Below are 22,339 nucleotides of genomic sequence, written 5' to 3' on the forward strand. Positions count from 1 at the left end.
AAATCAAGTTCACCTTAGATGCTCCAGCCTAATGAACTTGGGAAAGGAACTGTTTTAAAAGTTAAGCACACCTTGCAAGCAGTTTTCTTGTAATTGTTCAACCCTACATGCTGTTTCCTCAGGGGGGCTCTGGCAGAATATAGCCTTGCCTTAGGTTACACCCGATGTTTACAAGCTCAAGGATGCAGTTACGTAACTGAATCTATAACAGGATTATGCATGGGTCACACTGCCTAGAGAAGGACTCCTATAGCCCAAACCAGGATGCTCCTAAAGGCATGCTAATGCAGATGAAAAGTCTAAGTTATTGAAGGACGCACCCTTGAGCTCCAACATCAATATCAACTCAGTACCTAGTTGGTGAAAAGGTGCTGCAGAGGTCTGTCTTGTAGAAAAAAGAAACTGTATCATGTAGAATGGCAGACCTTCCAAGTGTACCTATTTTCCAGAGACAACCCCAGATTTACAGAAGCCGTCCCAGTTTCTGATTTGAACCCAGAATGTCCCGGTTTTCTTTAGGATGTCCCTATTTGCGTCAGAGAAATGGAGGGTATGGAGTTATGTGGCCCCCAAGCCAAGGAGATAAGTAACCATGCACCCTTTAGAAGACATCTGAAGGCAGCCCTGTATAGGGAAAATTTTTAATGTTTAATGTTTTATTGAGCTTTTTCATATGTTGGAAGCCGCCCAGAGTGACTGGGGCAACCCAGTCAGATGGTTAGGGTATAAATATTATCATTATCATGGAATAGGATCAGGGCTGTCTTAAGCATATGCGGTGCCAGGGTGCAATGACCCAACTGATCCCCCCCCAGTTGCCCAGTCCCAGGTGTGCAGGAGGGTGGAGCCGGCCGGCCACCTCAGCATCTCACTGGCTCGGTTGCCCCTGAACTTGCTGCGCAGAGCCACCTGCAGCAGAAGAGCCCGGCGCAGCACTCTGACCAACGGGTGGGCTCTTCTCCGGACTCAACTCTCGGGCCCTGGGCTCTCGGCCTGGCGCTCCTGAGAGCCCGGCACCCAGGTGCCCCACACCCCTAGTGCCTATGGGTAAGATGGCCTTGAATAGGACATTCCTATTTTCATTGGAGAAATGTTGGAGAGTATGGAATGGTGGCTTTAAATCCTGTCCTTCCCTGATATCTATTTTAAAGATGGCATTCAGAATCCATAAAATTCCGTGATAGATTTGTTAGTAGTCCCTCTACCATGCAATGTGGCAAAACTGTTTTTAAAATGGAGGAAAGTTGTTTTTTATTATAAAAAAGCCAACCATCCAGTTTGTGGTATGACATGGAGATCACACGTTCAAAGAAAAAATGATTCTACTGGGTCAGAGAAGCGTGTGTGTGTTTAAGCAGCTTTTTAGACCCCAGTTCTCATATGGAACCAGTTTGTGTACCTCATCTACTTTGTGTACTTCACCGTCTTGGTTCCTTTCCATTTAATTAAGTAAAGTTAAGCCTGATATATGGCTGACCATTTGCTGATAGAAGTATAGGAATCTGTCCCACATGTCCCATGTGCTGTATCTGGCACTGAGCTCAATATTTCAAAGCTTTGAACCTAATATATAGCTTGAGGTAGAGAACCTACCCAGTGACGTGGGTGGTGCTGTGGTCTAAACCACTGAGCCTAGGTTTTGCCAATCGGAAGGTCGGTGGTTCGAATCCCTGATATGAAGTGAGCTCCTATTGCTCTGTCCTAGCTCCTGCCAACCTAGCAGTTCGAAAGCACATCAAAGTGCAAGTAGATAAATAGGTACCACTCCAGCGGGAAGGTAAACAGCGTTTTTGTGCACTGCTCTGGTTTCGCCAGATGCGGCTCAGTCATGCTGGCCACATGACCCAGAAAAACTGTCTGTGGGCAAACATCGGCTCCCTTGGCCAGTAAAGTGAGATGAGCACCGCAACTCCAGAGTCATTCACAAATGGACTTAACTGTCAGGGGTCCTTTACCTTTAGACAACCTACCCACCCAATAGGCAAATAATGTTTCTTCCACATTGGAAATTTCCAGTCTTATTATGCAGGGTTGGCAAGTACATTTGTGGGCTCTGTGGAACATATTATTGCCCTGTGGTGGCATCAGCAAGAGAATCGTGTTGTCCATGGTTTCCCAACCAACCTGATGCTCTGAATTTAGGTCATGTCTGCACGCACTTAAAGCGTGTGGCTTCCGCCCCAAAATCCTAGGAAGGGTGCTGGGAATTGCAACTCTGTGAAACGTAAGCTACAGTTTTTCAAGACTCTTTGGCGGAAGCTATGTGCTTTAAATATATGGTGTTGATGTGACCTAAGATAATGTCATGCAAGGGTGGTACTTACTGTTTGGGAACACATACCCTCAAATACTTAGCAGCAGGGTACTGGTACATTGAGGCCCTTCAGTTATTGAGAGGAAGCTTTAATGCTGTGAGAAAGACTTTCAGTGCTGGAGTCTTGCTCTGAACTCCTGCTGAACTCTTTCTCCTGCAGAAGTATTACTGAGAAGCTTAGTTTGGTCATGCCCTGAGACGATGCATGCATTTTGCCATTGCTCTTGCCAGGAACCTGAGAAAGCCAGGGAAACTCCGGGGTTCCTGCCAAATATCTTCCCAATACCAGCTGCTGCAACGGGGCGGGTAGGGGGAGGCGTCCCAGCTCTGACATATATATTTAACAAATTGCATGGGTGCAAGCCTAATTAGTCCCCGTAACTTCTCCCAAATCTAAAGCAAGCAGACACATCACCCTTTGCATTACTTCATTCTGGAGTCTGGATGGTAATGGAAGTGGCTTTTACCAAGCCTCTTCTCTTGGGAATTCCAGCAAGCCTCTTCTCCACCTTTCCCCTTGAAGAATGTCTCAGTCACCTGGCTGTGAGTTCTGCCACTATGTGGTGTGAATCTTGTACTGACAGGTCTGTAACAACCCAGTACTTGATTATTATTTTTAAGTTCACTAAGAGCCAAGTAGCACACCATGATAGAAGCATAAGTTGTAGCTATACCATTGTTTTTCCTTTAATGAATTATAGGTGAAGGGTGTCTTTATTGGGACCGCAGCATACATGAAGGAGGTTGATACCTTCCTTCTCCAAACATGATTGGGACAAAAGACACACCCTCTTCTTGTACGGCTGTGATGCTTAGAAAATAAGTTCCCATTAGTGCCAAGAAGTAAACCTATTTCTGTCTTCCAGCTTTCCAGCCAATGAGTGCAAAAGCACTGAACTAATTAAAAGCACTAGGTAGATTTTAAATGACATCATTTCATTTTTTGTTCATATTCCCTACGATAAGCACACAACATTTTTGATCACAACATTTTTGGCTAAGGGACAGTGCTGGATTTACGTATAAGCAAAACAAGCTATAGCTTAGGGCCCAGTCTCTTGGGGGCCCCCAGAAAATTTAAAGGGGAAAAAACCTGGATGTACATTTCTAAAATATAAGATAAAAAACAAATAAAATAAAACCTACATACAGCAACAGTGTTTTGCGTTGTGTAGGCTCCTATGATGTAAGTAATGTGCCACTCCTGCTAGCCTGCTCCCTAAAATATCACTGGTTTGCTCATTTCTATATACAGGGGTACCTTAGTTCTCAAACTTAATGCGTTCTGGATGTCTGTTTGTTGTTGACAGAGGACAGCTGGACATATAATGGGCCCCATTACCTTCAGTAGCTTAGGGCCTCATCAACCTAAATCCAGCCCTGCTAAGGGACAGTAGACCTTTGAGTCATAACTTACTGTGTACACAGATGGGAGGTTACTTGTTAGCTTTCAGTGTCAGCAGCCAGGTGAAAAGTGCATTCAACGCTGAAAACTTCTATAACCGGTTCCTCCCCGCTCCTCCCAAAAAACCACATAGCTTTCCAAAGCTCTTCTTACTAATTCTTTCCATGACAAGCCAACCCTCATTTCTTATCTTGAGTTATTCTGATTAGTAGCTGAACACCTGTACAATGCTAGGATTTGATAAAGCTGCAAGAGTTCATTTTCATAGTATCCAGTTGCACTTGCAATGTAAAATTTTAAGATTATATACTATATATAATAAGGTTACCAGATGTCCCCATTTCCCCTGGGACAGACCCCAGATTTCCAAATCAGTCCCCTGACAAAATCCTATCATTCCTACTGAAGTTGAAAAGTGTCCCCAGATTCACTGAAAAACATCTGGTAACCTTAATATATAAGACAGCAATCTTAAAAGTGCTTTGACATTTGGAGAAACTTGCGGTTGTCTGCAGCTCATCCCTGTGGGTGGCAAAGCCATCTTGTGTGATGGTTTCAAGGAGTGCACAATTGTTGTTTTGCCATTCAACAATTTGCAAATGCTTAGCTATACCAAATCAAGTGCCTGAACTATGAGTAGTCGATTGCAATTAGCTGAGCTTTTTGTGTGTGTGTGTTTGACCTGAGGAGGTGAATGCAAATAATTAAAACTCAGAGAGCTCTGAATAAACACCAACCTTTCGATGAGGTAGCTTAGCAGACTGTGGCATTAAAAATAGTATCATTCTGGGCTGGAAAGTTCAAAATGTTGTATTGATTTAATTAAAGGCTTGCTAATTGGCAATGGCTATGAAGAAACTGGGGATTGGACTGAGCCAGTATGTGGAAGAAAACTCAGGGTATTTTTTTCCAACATTTAATTAGCGGAACAGTATTGCTATACAAATGCATGGAACAGCCACCTGTCAATGGGAACAGCTAAATATGGTCTCTTCGATGTGCCATTTAGACCTGAACTTTAGATGGGGGTAAATTGAAACAACTAGGGTACGGACTATAGCAGGAGCAAGAAGGTAGTTTCAGTAAATCCCAGGCACAGCTGAGGCTTGTATTGGGAAGAAAGAGGGAGACACCAGTCACTGGGTGAAATTAGGACACAATTTTGTTTCTTTGTGGGCCTGAAAAGGGGTCTGCAGCATCTGTCTTCCCCACCGCAAAACACCCACTGCTGAAGTGATCAGTGATGTTTATACCCCAAGATGAAAATCCATTTGTTTCCCATCATCTGACAAAAGCCTGAACAAATATGCATTGGGTGAAGAAAATAAGAAGGGAATGCTTTCCCTCCCACTTTGTCCTATTTAGCACAGATCTCCTCAACAGCCTCTCATTCAAGGCTACGAAAGTAGCAAGGACTGCAAAATCAGGCTTCTGTAGGATTTTATAAGGCTGTTTTATATTTGAGGTGGAAAATCCATCAGAAGGTGACCTTAACTCCTGTATGCAGTTCTATAACAATATTCTCATCTGGTGAAATGGTACTAATTACTAGGGTGGCAAAATGTTGAGAGGCAAAATCAGCTCATGGTGGCTGTTCCACAATGCTGGCTTTGAGACATTTTGGCACCTCTGTTGAAAACGATACTTGATCTGATTTCCACCCACCCTACTCGGTAATGATAGATTAAGAGGAAGGAAAGTGCTCTCCTCCGGGGTGGAATCTTCTGCTCGACAAAACTGCTCCTTGATAATGCTGGTTGTGTTCCTGCTCTTCAAAAGAGCTATTGTGTGAATATTCCTTGTGGTACTTTAACTACAAAAGTTTGCCTGCATCTTCGTGACATCTTACTTGTTTAAAAGGCCTCTAATCAGCTTCCCTAGCTATCTTGCCTGCTCAAAGTGCAGAGAAAAACTAACACACAACGAAAATAGATTCCAAAAGTATTTCTTCCCCAACAGAAACAAGGTTTGCAATCCTGTGTACACTACCTGGGATCAAGTCCCCTTGAACTCACTACTTCTGAGAAGAAATATACACTCGCTCTCCACAGATTGTGACACTAGACTCCTGCTTTGTTGCCTGATAAAGTGATAATTTCCCCACAATTCCAAGGTCTGCACTACAAAGAATAGAATTACAGTGGAACCTCGGTTTTCGAGCATCTCGGAAGCTGAACGTTTCAGAAGCTGGACGCCAAAAACCCAGAAGTAATTGCTTCCGTTTTCGAACGTGCCTCGGAAGTTGAACGGCTTCCGCTGCGTGTTTTTCTTTTTTCTCAAAGAAATTTTGGATTTTGCCGACTGCCCATTACGCCTTGGTTTTCAAATGCCTCAGAAGTCAAACGGTCTTCCGGAACAGATTACGTTTGAAAACCGAGGTTCATATTAACAGAAAGAACTAAAAATACTGTATTTTTCGCTCTATAATTCGCACCAGACCACAAGACACACCTAGTTTTTGGAGGAGGAAAACAAGAAAAAAAATATTCTGAATCTCAGAAGCCAGAACAGCAAGAGGGATCGCTGCGCAATGAAAGCAGCAATCCCTCTTGCTGTTCTGGCTTCTGGGATAGCTGCACAGCCTGCATTCGCTCTATAAGACGCACACACATTTCCCCTTACTGTTTAGGAGGGGAAAAGTGAGTCTTATAGAGCAAAAAATACGGTATCTAAATTTCTCTGTCACTGTATGAGACTCTGCAGCACACTTAAAAGAACCAAAAAACTAAAAAATGTTCTGGTTTTGTTTTTTTGCTTTTAAGGCTATTGGACGGCCACATCTTCCTCCCTACTGGTCTCTGGGGTACCAGCTCTCACGATGGGGATATCCTGACATTGGTGCAGTAGAACAGGTTGTGAAGCGCATGACAGAGTATGGCATCCCTTACGTAAGTGGGCATTTTGCAATGTGTATTTAAATTGGTTTCCTGGGGGAAACAATGAACAGAGTGTATCCCTAAAAGAATAGTATTGATAATGTTTGTTGGTATTATATTAATTGTATAATTGATAGGGCATGGGATAATTTCTGTACCAGCTTTTATTATGGTATCAGCCTGAGCAAAAAGGTAAAACTTGACCAACTTTGTGCTTTATTCTTCTTAATTTCTGTTGCAATTGCCAGGATGTCCAGTACGGAGACATTGACTATATGGACCGTAAGCTGGACTTCACATATGACAAAGAAAAGTATGCTGGCCTACCGGAATTCATGCAAGAGTTGAAGAAGGATGGATTGCATTATGTCATTATTCTGGTAAATGAGCTTAAGTACTAACCTTGTTTACATTGCTTTCATTCATACGACTTGCTATATGAATTGTGGCATTGAAGCAAAGATTCTTTCCTCTACTTTCTTTTATAACAGGATGCTTCCCCCCCCCCCCCCGGCCGGGTAATGTACATTGTACTCTCAGTATGCTCTGCTCAGTTTTTTTCTTTTCTTTTTTGGGGGTCCCTAGTGAAAATATGAGAATGGGAGGGGTGGGAAGTGAGTACTGTGTGGGAGAGGAAGAAAACACAAACACCATCATGGATTGGGATGGGGAAGCTGTACTGCAGGGATGGAGGGACATCAGGCCTGGAGGCTACATGAGGTCCTTTAAGCCTCTCTCTTTCTCTGGCTCTCAGGACTTACCCCTCATTGGCCCTTCTCTGTGCCTTCCTCAAGTGCCTCACTGGAAGGTATCCTCTTGCATCCAGTGCCCTGCCTACTTTTGCTTTTGGCCCCACCCAGCCGCCAAGACCACATAACACTGGTCTTGAAAGACCTACATTGGCTCCCAGTACGTTTCCAAACACAATTCAAAGTGTTGGTGCTGACCTTGAAAGCCCTAAATGGCCTCGGTCCAGTATACTTGAAGGAGCGTCTCCACCCCCCATCGTTCTGCCCGGACACTGAGGTCCAGCGCTGAGGGCCTTCTGGCAGTTCCCTCGCTGCGAGAAGCCAAGTAACAGGGAACCAGGCAGAGGGCCTTCTCACTAGTGGCACCTGCCCTCTGGAACACCCTCCCATCAGATGTCAAGGAAATAAACAACTATCTGACTTTTAGAAGACATCTGAAGGCAGCCCTGTTTAGGGAAGTTTTTAATGTTTACTTGACTATTGTATTTTAATATTTTGTTGGAAGCTGCCCAGAGTGGCTGGGGAAACCCAGCCAGATGGGCGGGGTATAAATAAATTATTATTATTATTATTATTATTATTATTATTATTATTATTATTATTATTGGCATGGCACCCCAGGGGAATGCAAGCCTTGGGTTTGAAAAAACCTCCCCATCCCTGCTATGCAAAAATTCTGTTATCCATCCAGCTCAGTGTATCTCTCTGTGAGGGTCTGCATGAATATGGAAAAAGGAATTTCCTGACTACCTTGAACCCACTAAAACCACTGCTTTGGATTTTGTAAGGGGGGGGGGGGAGTACATTGGTTGTCATGATCATAATCTGTTCATAAGGCAGAAGGAAGTTCTTAGGCCATCTTGTGCCCTTTAAAGCCAACTCATGTTACCAGAATAGTGTGGGAGCTACTTCTGTGAAGCTAGATTCTTTACTGCTCTGGAAATATCTGTTGGGAGGAGCCACTGAGACTGGCCAAGTGACATATTTCCTGTTCATGTCAGCCTCAGGGGAACCCCATCCCTCTGACTGTCATGGATGCTCAGATGAAATGTGCAGCATAAATGCACAAAACATCATTATAACGCTAGCCTAATAGTTTCCCTCTAAATGCTTGCCTAATATTTCATCTCTAATTCAGAATCCATAAGCATGCCAGAAAACACAGTTCTTCAGTTTAGTAAATCCATCACCAAAGGAAGCACATTAAGAATTCTTAATGCATCCTGCAGACTAATAGGACCTGGTGTTATAATTGCAAGAATACCGATTAAAGCTGAAGAGCACTTTTTGCTTTCTCCCAAGATCTGTGCTGATGAAAACATGTCAAAAATGGGTCTTTACTTAGAATGGAAGGGGGCATAATCTAGGGAGAAATGCAAATGTCCTCAGCCACAGCTGCCTCTGTGAGCTGCTAGGAGGAGGGAGACGGTCTGCTCCTCTATTCTAGAGACCGATACATGCAGAATAAACTCATTCCCTTATTAGGAGGTGAACGTGTGAATGGCAAACACATTTCAGTGTGAAGTGCAAGCTAGTAATGACTGACCAAGAAAGGGATGTGGTGGTTTTAATGAACAGCTCAGTGAAGACAGGGTTATAGTGTAGCTACTGTGAAAATGGCAAATGCCCTGCTAGGGATCATTAGCAAAGCAATCAAGAACGAAACCGCCGTCTGAAAAATGAATTGCTAGAAAAGGTGAGGCGTAGGACAATCAAAATTATTGTGAGTCTGGAGCAACTCTCCTCTGAAGAAAGTTCATCGTGTTTGGAGCTTTTTAGCCTAGATACAGTGTTTCGCAAACTTGGGTCTGCAGCTGTTTTGGGACTACAACTGCCAATCATCCCTAGCTAGCAAGACCAGGGATGATGGGAATTGTAGTCTGTAAACAGCTAGGGACCCAAGTTTGAGGAACACTGGCTTAGAAGAAATGTAAATTAAGGGGGAGGGACGTGATAGAGGTGGCTTTAAAAGAGAATTGGACAATTTCATGGAGGATAAGACTGTTAATGGCTACTAGCCATGATGGCTGTGTTCTACCAGTTGCTTGGAATCACGAGTGGTGAGGGTACAAGTGCACTGATGTCTTGCTTGGTGGGCTTTCCATGAGCATCTGGTTCTCAACTTTGAGAACAGTGTCCTGGACTAAATGGGCCTTTCGCCTGACCCACTTGCTATGTTCTGCCTATGCATCTATGATAATTAAGTCAACGTATAAAGCCAAATAGGGACACGGGTGGTGCTGTGGGTTAAATCACAGAGCCTAGGGCTTGCCGATCAGAAGGTCGGCGGTTCAAATCCCCGCGATGGGGTGAGCTCCCGTTGCTCGGTCCCAGCTCTTGCCAACCTAGCAGTTTTAAAGCACGTCAAAGTGCAAGTAGATAAATAGGCACCACTCCGGCGGGAAGGTAAACGGCGTTTCCGTGTGCTGCTCTGGTTTGCCAGAAGCACCTTAGTCATGCTGGCCACATGACCCGGAAGCTGTACGCCGGCTCCCTTGGCCAATAAAGCGAGATGAGCGCCGCAACCCCAGAGTCGGTCACGACTGGACCTAATGGTCAGGGGTCCCTTTACCTTTATAAAGCCAAATTAGCTATGTAGTTGTACCCATAATGCTATCAAAGATTTTGAGTTTCCCTTTAAGGTCAGGTTCCTCTATTTATCTTTGATCGTGGTGAACTCCCAATGAGCAGTGACTGTCTACCTGTTTGTGTTGTCCTTCTGAACGAGCCTCCACATTGTGCAATGCACCAGCTTCCTCTGGACATTGGATTTAGAAGAACGGGGATATTTCTTGGAGCAGATGGGGGTGTGTGGCCGTGTTCTTCTGACTTCCTGACAGCTGAGTTACTGCTGGTTAATGGAGGGAGATGGGCGAGGCGATGGAGAAGCAGCACAAAGCAAACACGTGAGCGGAACCAATCTGGTGGCCGCTCTGCTCATTCATTTGCACCATGCCAGACTCCCACCACTTTGCTCCTCCCAGGTAGAAGCTATAACTCAGCTGTTGGGAAGTCAGGTAAGCACTATGCTATCTGCTACTGACACCTCGGGTTTCAATGCATGGAGAAGTGGAGGCAAATTTGGATGCTGCATTCACCTCATAAAAATCACTGTTGTGTTGTTGTTTTTTAAGTGAGTGTATCATGTGAAAAATATATGAGGCAATTTCAGTCTCTCTGCCACCCCTTTGCCTCCTGGCAATTTCCCCCCTAAGAATGTCAGGGCTTACTCATCAGCCTCTGCTGCCTGCCTTGAACAATGGCCCCATTTTCGCCTCTGACTTATTCTGAGTCAGAGCAAATGCATTGTTTCCATACAAAGGTTGATGCTCTAAAAGTAACAATGGTTATCAAGCAGAATGATCAACATCTATTCCAGCGGAATAACTTTAATGAGGAAGGTTGCCTGCTCTCCATCAACCCCCACAGAAAAGAGAATTCGTTGCAACAGCAAAGGGAAACAATTTAGAATTCACTAAACAATTGAAAACAATATTCAGGAACTTTGGCATACAAAAAACTAGGGGTGGGATTAATTCTGAAATGGCAGGTTGCAAGCCTGGGTGTATGATCTTGAGGACTAGGACATTAAGGGTTTAAGATCAGCCCCACTGAGACTGAACATGGTGGGATTTACTTCTGAGTAAACATACTCAGGTTTGGGCTGTTTCCTCCCAGTATGAATGTGATCTGGTTTTGTCAAATGTTGCTTATTTACAGTAGCCCCCAGTGCATGCACTGGGGGAAAAATGTGCATTATTCTTGAATATCTGTTTATCAAAATTATATCCTACTCTTCTGCCAAAGAAATCAGGCCAGCTTACGCATCCAGGGCCGGACCTTTAACTCCAGCAAAAGAACTGCATCGTTGGTGTGCCATTCAGACAATTATCTGGACCCTTTCCTAAGCTATTCTGTCAGTCTCTAATATGGCACTCATTCCCTGAGGAATAGGTAGGAGCATGTGAAAAAGGCACGGAGTTTATTTGGAATGCAAAATCAGTCACCAGAGCCTTTTGTTCTCCTTGGTATGAGGCAGGAGCTGCATAATGTATTAGATTTATGCACTACAACAACACTTTTGGCTACGAGATATCAGAGGTTCAGATTAGGTGTAGATAATTAAACTGAGTTGTTTTAGAGTGTTAATGTCCCCTGGGTATCACCTGCCTGGGTTTTAATTACTACGTAAGGGCAGCACTTAAAAAAAACACCATGTCTGAGGGGTTTTGCGTAAGCTAAAACTGCACACCTGCTGAACGCATGGACTCCTCAAGTCTGTAGGTGCCCCCCGCCCCACTTGAAAGTATTGTACAGTCTGCCAGAAATAAGAGTATTGTGCCCAAAAGCACAGTATTTATCATAAAAGATTATTTTTTTCAAAAAACGAGACAAACTGAGCCGTTATTTAGTTATTAGGGAAGGAATGGAATGAGATTAAAGGCTCAATTCTATGACCCGCTCTTAGCACTTACATGTTTAGGAGTGCGCCTGCTGTGTTGGAAAGATCTCATGTGTTGGCATTGTGCTGGTACAATAAGCCACGCCAGGACGTCACACTGGTGCAACAGTGTGGCTCAGAGCTCCCGTGCCACCACCGCTAGAGTGGCATTGTGCAGTGCTCTTAACGTGGCAATTAATTGGATGGAAAGGAAATTGAGGACAGATGAAAGTGCTTCTGCGCACAGTGCTGTGGAATTTGCTCCCACAAGAGACAGCAATGGCGGTAAACTTGGATGGCTTTAAAAGAAGATTAGACAAATTTGTGGAGGGTAAGGCGTATGAAATGGCTACTAACGGCTGTGTTTTACATCCCTGGTTTTCAACATCACTATATATTGCTGACGCGGGTGGCGCTGTGGGTAAAAGCCTCAGCGCCTAGGGTTTGCCGATCGAAAGGTCGGCGGTTCAAATCCCCGCGGTGGGGTGCGCTCCCGCTGCTCGGTCCCAGCGCCTGCCAACCTAGCAGTTTGAAAGCACCCCCGGTGCAAGTAGATAAATAGGGACCGCTTACCAGCGGGAAGGTAAACGGCGTTCTGTGTGCTGCGCTGGCTCGCCAGATGCAGCCTTGTCACGCTGGCCACGTGACCCGGAAGTGTCTGCGGACAGCGCTGGCCCCCGGCCTATAGAGTGAGATGGGCGCACAACCCCAGAGTCTGTCAAGACTGGCCCGTACGGGCAGGGGTACCTTTACCTTTACCTTTAGTATATATTGCTGATATATCATGATGTCTGAAATAAGGATGGAACTATGTAGAGGTAAACAGTAGGACTGAATGATGTCTGATTTTTGACTTCATGATATATCACCTGCTGAACATCACGATATACTGATATATCACAATGTCTGTAATAATAATAATAATAATTTATTATTTATACCCCGCCCATCTGGCTGGGTTTCCCCAGCCACTCTAGGCTGCTTCCAACAAAGCACTAAAATACAGTAAGCTATTAAACATTAAAAACTTCCCTAAACATAAGGATGAAATCACAATGAAGCTATGTACTGTAGAGGCATTGGCTGGCTTCAGGTTTTCCCCCACATTGTTATTTGTGCATAGCACACACGTCAGCACACATCATGATTCACAATATATTGCCAGGTCAAAAATGATGAAACCAATATCATGAAATGGACTTGAAACCGGTTCTACACAGATATGAAAAATGCTATAAAAAGAAGGCTATAAAAAATATAGCTCCCAATGCAATTTAGCAGTGGTGCAGTTAGATGTTTTCTTGCTTGCTTACTTTCCAAACCCCTTGGTCCCTTGGAAACAAGATAATCTGAATAGTTTGTCACTAGAAGATTAATCGTAAAGGACCCTAACGTGGCTCATGCCAAATCACAATTCGTTCTCATCGCAAACCGTTCAGGCAGCGTGTGTTGCATTTGCAAAGTGTAGCCATACCCAGCGCACAGTTTGAAAGTGCACAGTGTGACAACTTCCTAAGTTTTGGCTTCATTTGGTGATCGAGTTTTTAAGCTTCTTGGAAATTCTCTATTCAAGAAGTTTAAATTCCAATAAATACTCCGATGTTCTAAGAGTCAGTAGTCCAGTGCCAACAGGATTTTTCTGGATTCACACTTTGACTGATAAGCTTCTTCTCTCTCCCTTTTCATGGCCTCTTCTGTAATAATGTTCTCTGACGGCAACCTGGTAGCTTCCACGCAGAAGTGGCCCAAGCAATTTCATACGTGATGGGAATAACCAAATGGCACCTCCATGGTGGTTAATAATATGGTAACAACATGTGGTAATAATTAATTAATTGGACATTTGCCACCATTTAATGGTACCCCAAAAACCCTGCTGTGTGTTGAGATTGGCTACTTCATCTTGCCTAATGGTAGGGTTGGTCCTGCTTCCATCTTTGACATTCTGCCAGCCTACCAATAGTTTCTTCCATGCCATCGTTTGGAAAGAATGTTACATAGCCCATGTCTATGTAGGGAAGGATTTATGTTGTGCTCTGTTAATATACTATATTTGCATTTCTGTCACCTTAAATTTTAACTTTAAGGCTAATGGGTTTCTAGTGGGTGATTTCATATCCAGGTTATTGTCATATCCAAACAGTAGTTCCATTTTGTTCAGTATAATCAGGCATCTCAGATCCATTTTTCAAAACCGGTATTGTTGCAGTGTTTCTATTTCCTATCCTTTACTTTTGTTCTGTTTTGTTCCCTCATCAGGATCCTTTCCTAAGTAAAGATCAAGCTAGAGGGGCTTACCAACCCTACGAACTTGGAGAACAATTGGGAATTTGGGTGAAAAATTCAGATGGAGTGACTCCAGCTGTTGGGCAGGTAGGTATCTATGGGGCAATCCTTTGGATTGGATAAGATAGTTGTTGTTGTTTGGAAGAGTTTACATTGCTGTAACACAGAGTTTCCCAAACTAGGGTCTCAAAGTGTTTCTTTGGACTACAATTCCCATCATCCCTGACTACTGTTCCTGCTAGCCAGGGCTGATGGGAGTTGTAGTCCCAAAACAGCTGGGAAACCCTGCTGTATCATGTTGATCGTTATGTTCTCAAGGCAGCAATGTCCAATCACAGTAGCAGTAAAGGAAGAGAGAGCAACACCCATTCTCACAATACTATTGCCTAATTATGACACTGCTCTTGATGATTTCATATGAACATAGGACAACAAGTCAAACATTGGTCCATCTAACCTAGTATTGTTGACAGTGACTGGCAGTAGCCCTCCACAATCAATTGGACATAAGCAATAGTATTCCAAGAAGAAGTATTTCCTTACCTTCTGCCTTGCGGGATATTTTTGGGAGAAGAAAAGTCTAAAGGGTAAACCCTACACAAATCTGGAGTAGAGTTCCTAAACCCCTGGCACCTTGTACACCTCCTTCCGGCAACTCCTGCACCCAAGCTGGTGCCAAATGTCTTGCTCTGCTTTCCTCTGGACCACATCAGTGAGGCCAAGAGGGAAGCAAAAACAACGTGGGGGGCAGCACTTTCGAGTGACCTGTCCCAGCAGCCACAGCAGGTGCTGTGATTCTCCAGCTGTTTTACTTCACCCCTGGAGGCACACTCCATTGTCTCCCAAGACAGACAGATGCCAACAAGTGGTACACTCTGAGCTTGCATCCCACGCAATCTCTGAAATTTTCCATGTCCATTAGCAGGACCGAAATGTCCTTATCTTAATATATTTCATTCTCACTTCCAGGCCTTGGCTCCAGGAAATTCAGTGTACCCTGACTACTTCAACCCCAAAACAGCTGACTGGTGGACCCAGATGTGTGTTCAGTTCCATAATGTCCTTCCTTATGATGGTATTTGGCTTGTACGTTTGATAATATTTCCCTTTATATTTTATCTCTCTCTCTTCCCCCACCCAAAGTATACCATAAAACCTAACCTGTTTCTTGTTTTTTATTTGGTTAGGATATGAATGAACCCTCAAATTTTCTCAATGGCCAGATCCCAGGCTGTGCTCACAACAACCTCAACTACCCACCTTACATTCCCAGTAAGTGACTTTTGAAAAAACAAATATCCTTTGCCTGATTCCTATAGCCACTTACAGCATCAATGTTTCTAAAAGTTTAGTAGGCACTTATTTTTAAAAAAACAGAATCAGTCCTTCTAGGACATCGCTGGTATTTCACTATTGATCTTGAGCTATATAGAACTCAAGGCTTGATTGTCCCTAAGGGAGAAGATAAAAAGGGGCTTGTATAAGTGATACAGTTGTTAATGATTCCGACAGTAAGTTCTCTTCCAAGGTAGCTACAGTCTCTATCATGATGTTGTGAATCACATTTGTCTCTTGGCATTGTACTACACTGTGGGCAAATCCATGATGCCCTCTGTGGAGAAAATGTGTGGAATTCCCCTTCAAAAATTCAAGGCCTGTACAGGACAGACTGGGAAATGGCTACTTTTGTTGGACAGTGCCCCTGAAAAACACCTAAGCCCAAGGATGGGGATGAGCCCCAGCCAGCATGACCAAAGGCCATGGATGACGAAAGCTGTAGCCCTGTAACATCTGGAGAGCATAAGCTCTCCTCCTTCTCTTCATCACTTTTTCCTCTTCTATCTTTGTGACCACAACTGTTTCAGCAGGATGAAGAGTGTTGGAGGGTGGAGTGGTGTTGCGGGGCAGTAGCAGGCTCATAGAGTTCACTTGCATTCTTTATAACTACCTCTCCAGTCCAATGGTGTCAGGACCCACCAGGGTTAGAAATAGATGTCCATTGGCTCTGATGTGGTGAGACACCAGAGCTGCTTTGGGAGCAGTTTCCCCAGGCTCTGAATTGACTTTGTCCACTCAGGCTGACCATTGAATCCTCATACCCTGGTTAGTCTATAAAGGGCCTCCTGTCTAGGGTGGGATTTGAACAAAAGGTCTTCCTGGTGCTTCAAAAAAGTTGCTTGTTCCTTAGCTCTGTCTCCTAGCTTTTTCTGGCCCTCTGCCACACCTGGTTCCAGGTTCCTCGCTCCCCTCTGACAGCTACCTACAGCTGAGCACTGACAGATGGGTGAAACACAGAGAAAGTGAAATGCTTTTTAAGTCTTATTGATTTCACTCACCCTAATTGTGTTTCTAGAAACCACATAAATCACAAAGAGCAAGAATATGAGAACACTGGTGTTCAAAATTCCAGGCATGACTGTGGATCTGAATATCACAGTGCCTTGCTTATTGCAAGGATAGACAACCTGGTGCACTCCAAGTGTTCTTAACTACAGCATCTATCATCCCTACTGGATGGAGATGAGGGGAGCTGTGGTCCAGAACATCTGGAGGACACCTTCTTTATTGATTTTGACAGTTGCTCAATATTTCACATTCAGTGTCAGCTGGAAGAGGCAATGGTACGGGTACTTATTTGATAACAGGAATCATGTCTATCCTAGTAACCTGGGTGCAGAGTTCAGTGTCCCTATGCAGGCTGCAGTATTCTCTCTATATGAAAGAATTTGGAAGGTTAAAACCCTGTTCTGGGAAGCCCAAAGCCCTATAGCTCCTGCCAGCCATCCAGCAATTAGTCTGGTCAACATCCTTCTAACAAACCCTGGCTGTTTTCAGGAGCCTAATTGGCAGCAAGCAGCTGATATCTATTATGTGCTGCTGACAATGAAATATCAGGGGGGGAATCCAAAACGGAAAACATCATTATGGAACTGCCTGTCACTGAAGGCTTAGTTGTGGTGAACTGTGAGTGAGGAATCTCCTCCCTTTATTTGAGGAAGGGAGCCAAATTCATGGCTGGGAATTTTATTCTGAGAATATTCTCAGCCATGAATTTTGCCACAGTGAATAGCATTGAAAAAATTGGACAGTGATTTATGTGATTACTGTGGGACAAGTTCGTGTACAACAAAAAGAGCGTTTCTAGTTTATACTCTAGGTACAACTACATCCTGCATGCCTTATTGTTCCACAGCCAGATGGCAGGAATAATCATGGGAATAAATGTAATTATCGGTGGATGTATAAAGCAACCCAACAAAAACTTTCAAGTTTATTTCTTATGAATCAACTTTACTTTTAAAAAATGACTGTGAATGTGAAGGGACTTGTTACTCAACAATAATTCTTAATATTTTGTATTCCACTTTCAGGAATATCTGATTCTTCTCTGTTTCAAAGCACACTGTGTCCAGATTCTAAAACTTTTCTGGGAGATCTTTATGACACACATTCCCTCTTTGGATGGTCTGAAGCCCCACCTACGTTCCAGTAAGTTCTCTGAATGTCTTCCACTAAACGCTCTGAAAATCTTTAAAGATACGTTTCACCGTTTTCATTTAAGTTTTTTTGTTCAGGAAGAATTGGTACCACCTGGAAACATGAAATGGGCTGTATTTAGGATCTCATGTTGCAAATGCAGAGGGTGGACTTGAGAGCAGGGCAAACCACTCCCAGTCCATATAAAATGGGCTGCCTGGGTACTTTATGTACTTCAGTATAATTTACTTCGGTATAAAGTAATTTCATATGTCCTTGCAGAAACTATTGCCAAAGTTATTCCAGTAGTGGTAGTTAGGAGGGAATTTATCACAAAATTGGCTAGATAAGTGCTGTCAGCGCCAAGGATTTCAGGCACATGTTTTCAAGGATGAAAGTAAAAGATGAGAGGGAGAAGCAGCAGTGTGGTGGAAATTAATTCAGAAAATGGCTAGTAAGGAAAGTGTTTTACACACACACACACACACACACACACACACACACACACACACACACCATACCACTGCTCTAAGCCATGGGTAGGCAAACTATTTTTTTATATATAATTTTTTTATTAATTTTCCAACATAAATAAAAAACAATACAATAAACAATACATAAACACACAAACATATAAACACGTATAATTTAGCAACCTCTTTTTCATAAACCTTACGTCCCCAACTTCCCCACACCTCCCCCTTCTGCATCCCTATTTCAAAATTTCTTCAGCAACCCCTCGCTTCAATTAACTGATTACTCATTTTCTTCTTTTTCCCCCCCTTTCTTCTCTTACTTAATCAATTTACAGCTGTAATTCTATATTTTCTTAACCTTGACATTTTAGCACTCATCAATTTTACAACAATTCTTAAGGTAAACTTTAAATTTCTTCCAATCTTCATCCACCGTCTCTTTTCCTTGGTCTCGGATTCTGCCGGTCATCTCCGCCAATCCCATATAGTCAATCACTTTCATCTGCCATTCTTCCAGCGTGGGTAGTTCTTGTGTCTTCCAATACTTTGCTAAGAGAATCCTTGCTGCTGTGGTAGCATACATAAAAAACGTCCTATCTTTTCTTGACACCAATTGACCGACCATGCCCAGGAGAAATGCCTCTGGTTTCTTATAAAAGGTACACTTAAGAACCTTCTTAATTTCATTATAGATCATGGGTAGGCAAACTAAGGCCCGGGGGCCAGATCCGGCCCAATCGCCTTCTCAATCCGGCCCACGGACAGACCAGGAATCAGCACATTTTTACATGAGTAGAATGTGTCCTTTTATTTAATCTCTGGGTAATTTGTGGGGCACAGGAATTCGTTCATTTTTTCCTCAAAATATAGTCCGGCCCCCGACAAGGTCTGAGGGACAGTGGACTGCCCCCCTCCTGAAAAAGTTTGCTGAGCCCTGATCTAAGCCATACTCTCCATTTTTATAAAATTGCTATCAAGGCTTCCTTCCACACATTTATACTTATTGTATTGCCTGCCTTAGTTCATCTGGGAGATTGCAGGCTCTAGCTACAGTGGTACCTCGGGTTACATACGCTTCAGGTTACATACGCTTCAGGTTACAGACTTTGCTAACCCAGAAATAGTGCTTCAGGTTAAGAACTTTGCTTCAGGATGAGAACAGAAATCATGCTCCGGCAGCGGCAGGAGGCCCCCATTAGCTAAAGTGGTGCTTCAGGTTAAGAACAGTTTCAGGTTAAGTACGGACCTCCGGAACGAATTAAGTACTTAACCCGAGGTACCACTGTATTGCCTTACATGAACTGTGAGTACACTCTGGACCCCATACCCAAGGCTACCTGAAGTTGCGAGGAAGATCAGTAGAGAGTCAATGTAGTATAGTATCAGAGGGGACCCAGGTTAAGTTTCAACAGTCAGCCATGGGAAGAACCACATACATCACTCTGAGCTTCCTGGAGGAAAGCCAGGTTGCAAATGTGATAATAAACATAGTGAATAGCAAACTGTTTTTAGGAACTCTTATCTCCAGTTACAGATCTTTTCGCTCAGGAACTGCTAACAAGCTTCCACAGAACACAACAGTTCCCTGGGAAATGGTTTGAAAACCTTACAACCTTAAAAAAAAGAAAAAGAAACCTCTGTTAAGCAATTGTTTCTCCATGAGTTTCTGCAAAAGTTAAAAAAAAAATCATAGGAAGGTTACAAATTTGAGGCTATAAAAAGCTCCAGAGATTGCCTAAATCAGGCTTCTGCAACCTAAGATCCTCCCTGTATTTTGGACTTTTAAGTTTCAGCCATCTTAGGAAAGGCTGGTCCAAATTACCATTTTACACTGGACCGTATGAGGCAGTGGAATGTCTGTTGCTAATATTGCTACTGTAAACCACTTATTAAGGGATGCGGGTGGCGCTGTGGGTTAAACTACAGAGCCTAGGACTTGCCGATCAGAAGGTCGGCGTTTCGAATCTCTGCGACGGGGTGAGCTCCCGTTGCTCGGTCCCTGCTCCTGCTAACCTAGCAGTTTGAAAGCACGTCAAAGTGCAAGTAGATAAATAGGTACCGCTCCGGCGGGAAGGTAAAGGGCGTTTCCGTGCGCTGCTCTGGTTCACCAGAAGCGGCTTAGTCATGCTGGCCACATGACCCAGAAGCTGTACGCCGGCTCCCTCGGCCAGGAAAGCGAGATGAGCGCCGCAACCCCAGAGTCGGTCACAACTGGACCTAATGGTCAGGGGTCCCTTTACCTTTACCTTTACACCACTTATTGCAATCTTTTTTATAAATAGTAAGTGGTCCAGAAGTTGACTAAATAAATAAACAAATAAATAAATAAGTAAATAAATGTTCTTTGAGCAAAGTGCCATACAAACGTTCCCAATTTCATATGATGAGTCCATGACAGAGGTGGGATTGAAACACAGGTTGCTAGCCAGCCTTAAAGCAAGCAAGCAAGCACATTTTTGCAGAGCAAGGGACGCTCGGTGCTGCTGTAGATTGAAGGCACCTGTTGCTCTGAAACTAGAGTGGTTGAAAAAGGGAAGCTAGACTCTTTTAAGGTCTGGAAAAAAGGAGAAACAGCACAGAAGCATCATGCTGTTTTCAATACAAAATTGAAACTGGATAAAGTAACTTTAAGCTGCATTATGAGAAGAATGAGCCCAGAGGGGCTTACGCTATGACTCTTCGGTTCCTATTATTGAACGTCCACCTACCCCAGAGAGATTTAAAAGAGGCTATAGGTGAGCAGTCTCTATAACGAATAGAGTAGGAATCAACTGGAGTTCATTCTAACAAAGAGCATTCAGAGCCAAATCAGGGCTCTCCCCTCTTTTCATATAATGGCTAACTAAGGGCTTTATTATAGCATCAGAAGATTCCTGGGGATGAGCCCGGCTCCACTTTTGAATTATTCCCCAGGGGTTTGTAACCAACCATTTTACTTCCCAGGAGGAAGTCTGATTTAAACTGCGCACCCGCTGTGTCTGTTGTACAGAACTAAGCCAGCAACTAAAGGTCAATTTTGACCTTCTCCCGCATGTATGTCATTTCAGCTCCACACAAAACATACTATACAAAAGCATCTCTCAGTGATCCTCTTGCCCCTTGGGGCAGAACAGTTGCACTCATATGCAAATGCTTTATTTGGCTAAACAAATAAAAGGTTGGAAGACAGAAAGGTGTTCAAAAAGGAATCTAAAAGTGGAAGCCAATGCTGTGCAGTAATAGAATTTGGCCGCAAGTAGGAAGTAAAATTCTTTAAACAAATTTGCCACAAGGATGGGTGTGGGTGTATATATAAACAGTATATATGCAGGTTTTGGTGTCCTCGGGTGTCTTCCCGTGTAAAAGTTGGGGTGTCTAGGCGACGTTTCGACGAGGTCTCACTCGTCATCTTCAGGCTGGTGCTTTCGGCTTCTTGTTACTGGAACAGAGCAGGATCTCAGTGTTTGAGTTCCTATAAATACTGTTGAAGGTGTGGTGTATAGCCTCCAATGTTCTGGGCAGAGAGGAGGTTCCCAGGCTAGTGTGCCTTTTCTTCTTTTGTTCCTTAATTACTTGAGGGATATCTTGAGTGATTTCTTGAGTGATATCCTGAATCCCACTTAGGTGGGTCATTAGGTGTGGATTAGTTGCTCAAGCCTTTGTGTCTTGAACTCTTGAACTTTGTGAAGAGTTTTTCTGAGAAGATGGCTGTACTGCATTTGGTTGTGCTCTGGCTTGGCTTCGTGTATAGGGGCGAGCTGTGGTTTTGTGGCCTGTGCCAGCCAGATCTGTGTAGGGGTTGCGGGGGGGTGCAGCATCCGGAGGTGCCACCATGGTTTGGCTACTGGATGGTGTCTGTAATTTATCTGTGGAGAGGGTCTGGGTTTGGGTCTGGTGTGGTTGATTGGTGATGGCGTTCTGTGTGCCTCTGGATCTGGTGTCAGATTTTGTGGGGAGGGCTAATTTCCAGATGTCTGGCAAGCGGGATGTGTCGTCACGCTTGTTCATGTTGTGAGGGTGTTTCTCTATCTCGATGGCTTCCATGATTATTCTCTTGTGGTGATGTTCCATGTTAAAGAGCAATTTGGAATCTGCAAAATTAATTTCGTGTCCTGTTTCTTTCATGTGTTGGAAAAGAGAGGAAGTTTTTTCTTCTTTTTTGACGGCATTCTTGTGTTCTGCGATACGTGCATTTATTCGTCTGTTTGTTTGTCCAATGTACGTGGATGGGCAGACTTTGCAGGGTATTTCATAGACCCCTTGGTTTTCCAACTGGATTTTATCCTTGGGGTTTCTGAGGATATTGGCTATTTTTTGGTTGGTGCAAAAGGCTGTT

General features: G+C 43.7%; 1 protein-coding gene across 1 annotated transcript in view; it reads left to right on the forward strand.

Moving 5' to 3' along the window:
* Nucleotides 1-22,339, forward strand: part of LOC114605062 (sucrase-isomaltase, intestinal-like) — a 93,238-nt gene that overhangs the window by 39,801 nt on the left and 31,098 nt on the right. Inside the window, exons 8-13 of the mRNA XM_077935805.1 lie at nt 6,482-6,607; nt 6,844-6,975; nt 14,045-14,158; nt 15,041-15,157; nt 15,259-15,343; nt 17,443-17,560. Of these exons, the coding sequence (XP_077791931.1) occupies nt 6,482-6,607; nt 6,844-6,975; nt 14,045-14,158; nt 15,041-15,157; nt 15,259-15,343; nt 17,443-17,560 (692 nt within the window). The remainder of the gene's footprint in view (nt 1-6,481; nt 6,608-6,843; nt 6,976-14,044; nt 14,159-15,040; nt 15,158-15,258; nt 15,344-17,442; nt 17,561-22,339) is intronic.

Source organism: Podarcis muralis, chromosome 10 (genome assembly GCF_964188315.1).
Source record: "Podarcis muralis chromosome 10, rPodMur119.hap1.1, whole genome shotgun sequence".
Lineage (NCBI taxonomy): Eukaryota > Metazoa > Chordata > Lepidosauria > Squamata > Lacertidae > Podarcis > Podarcis muralis.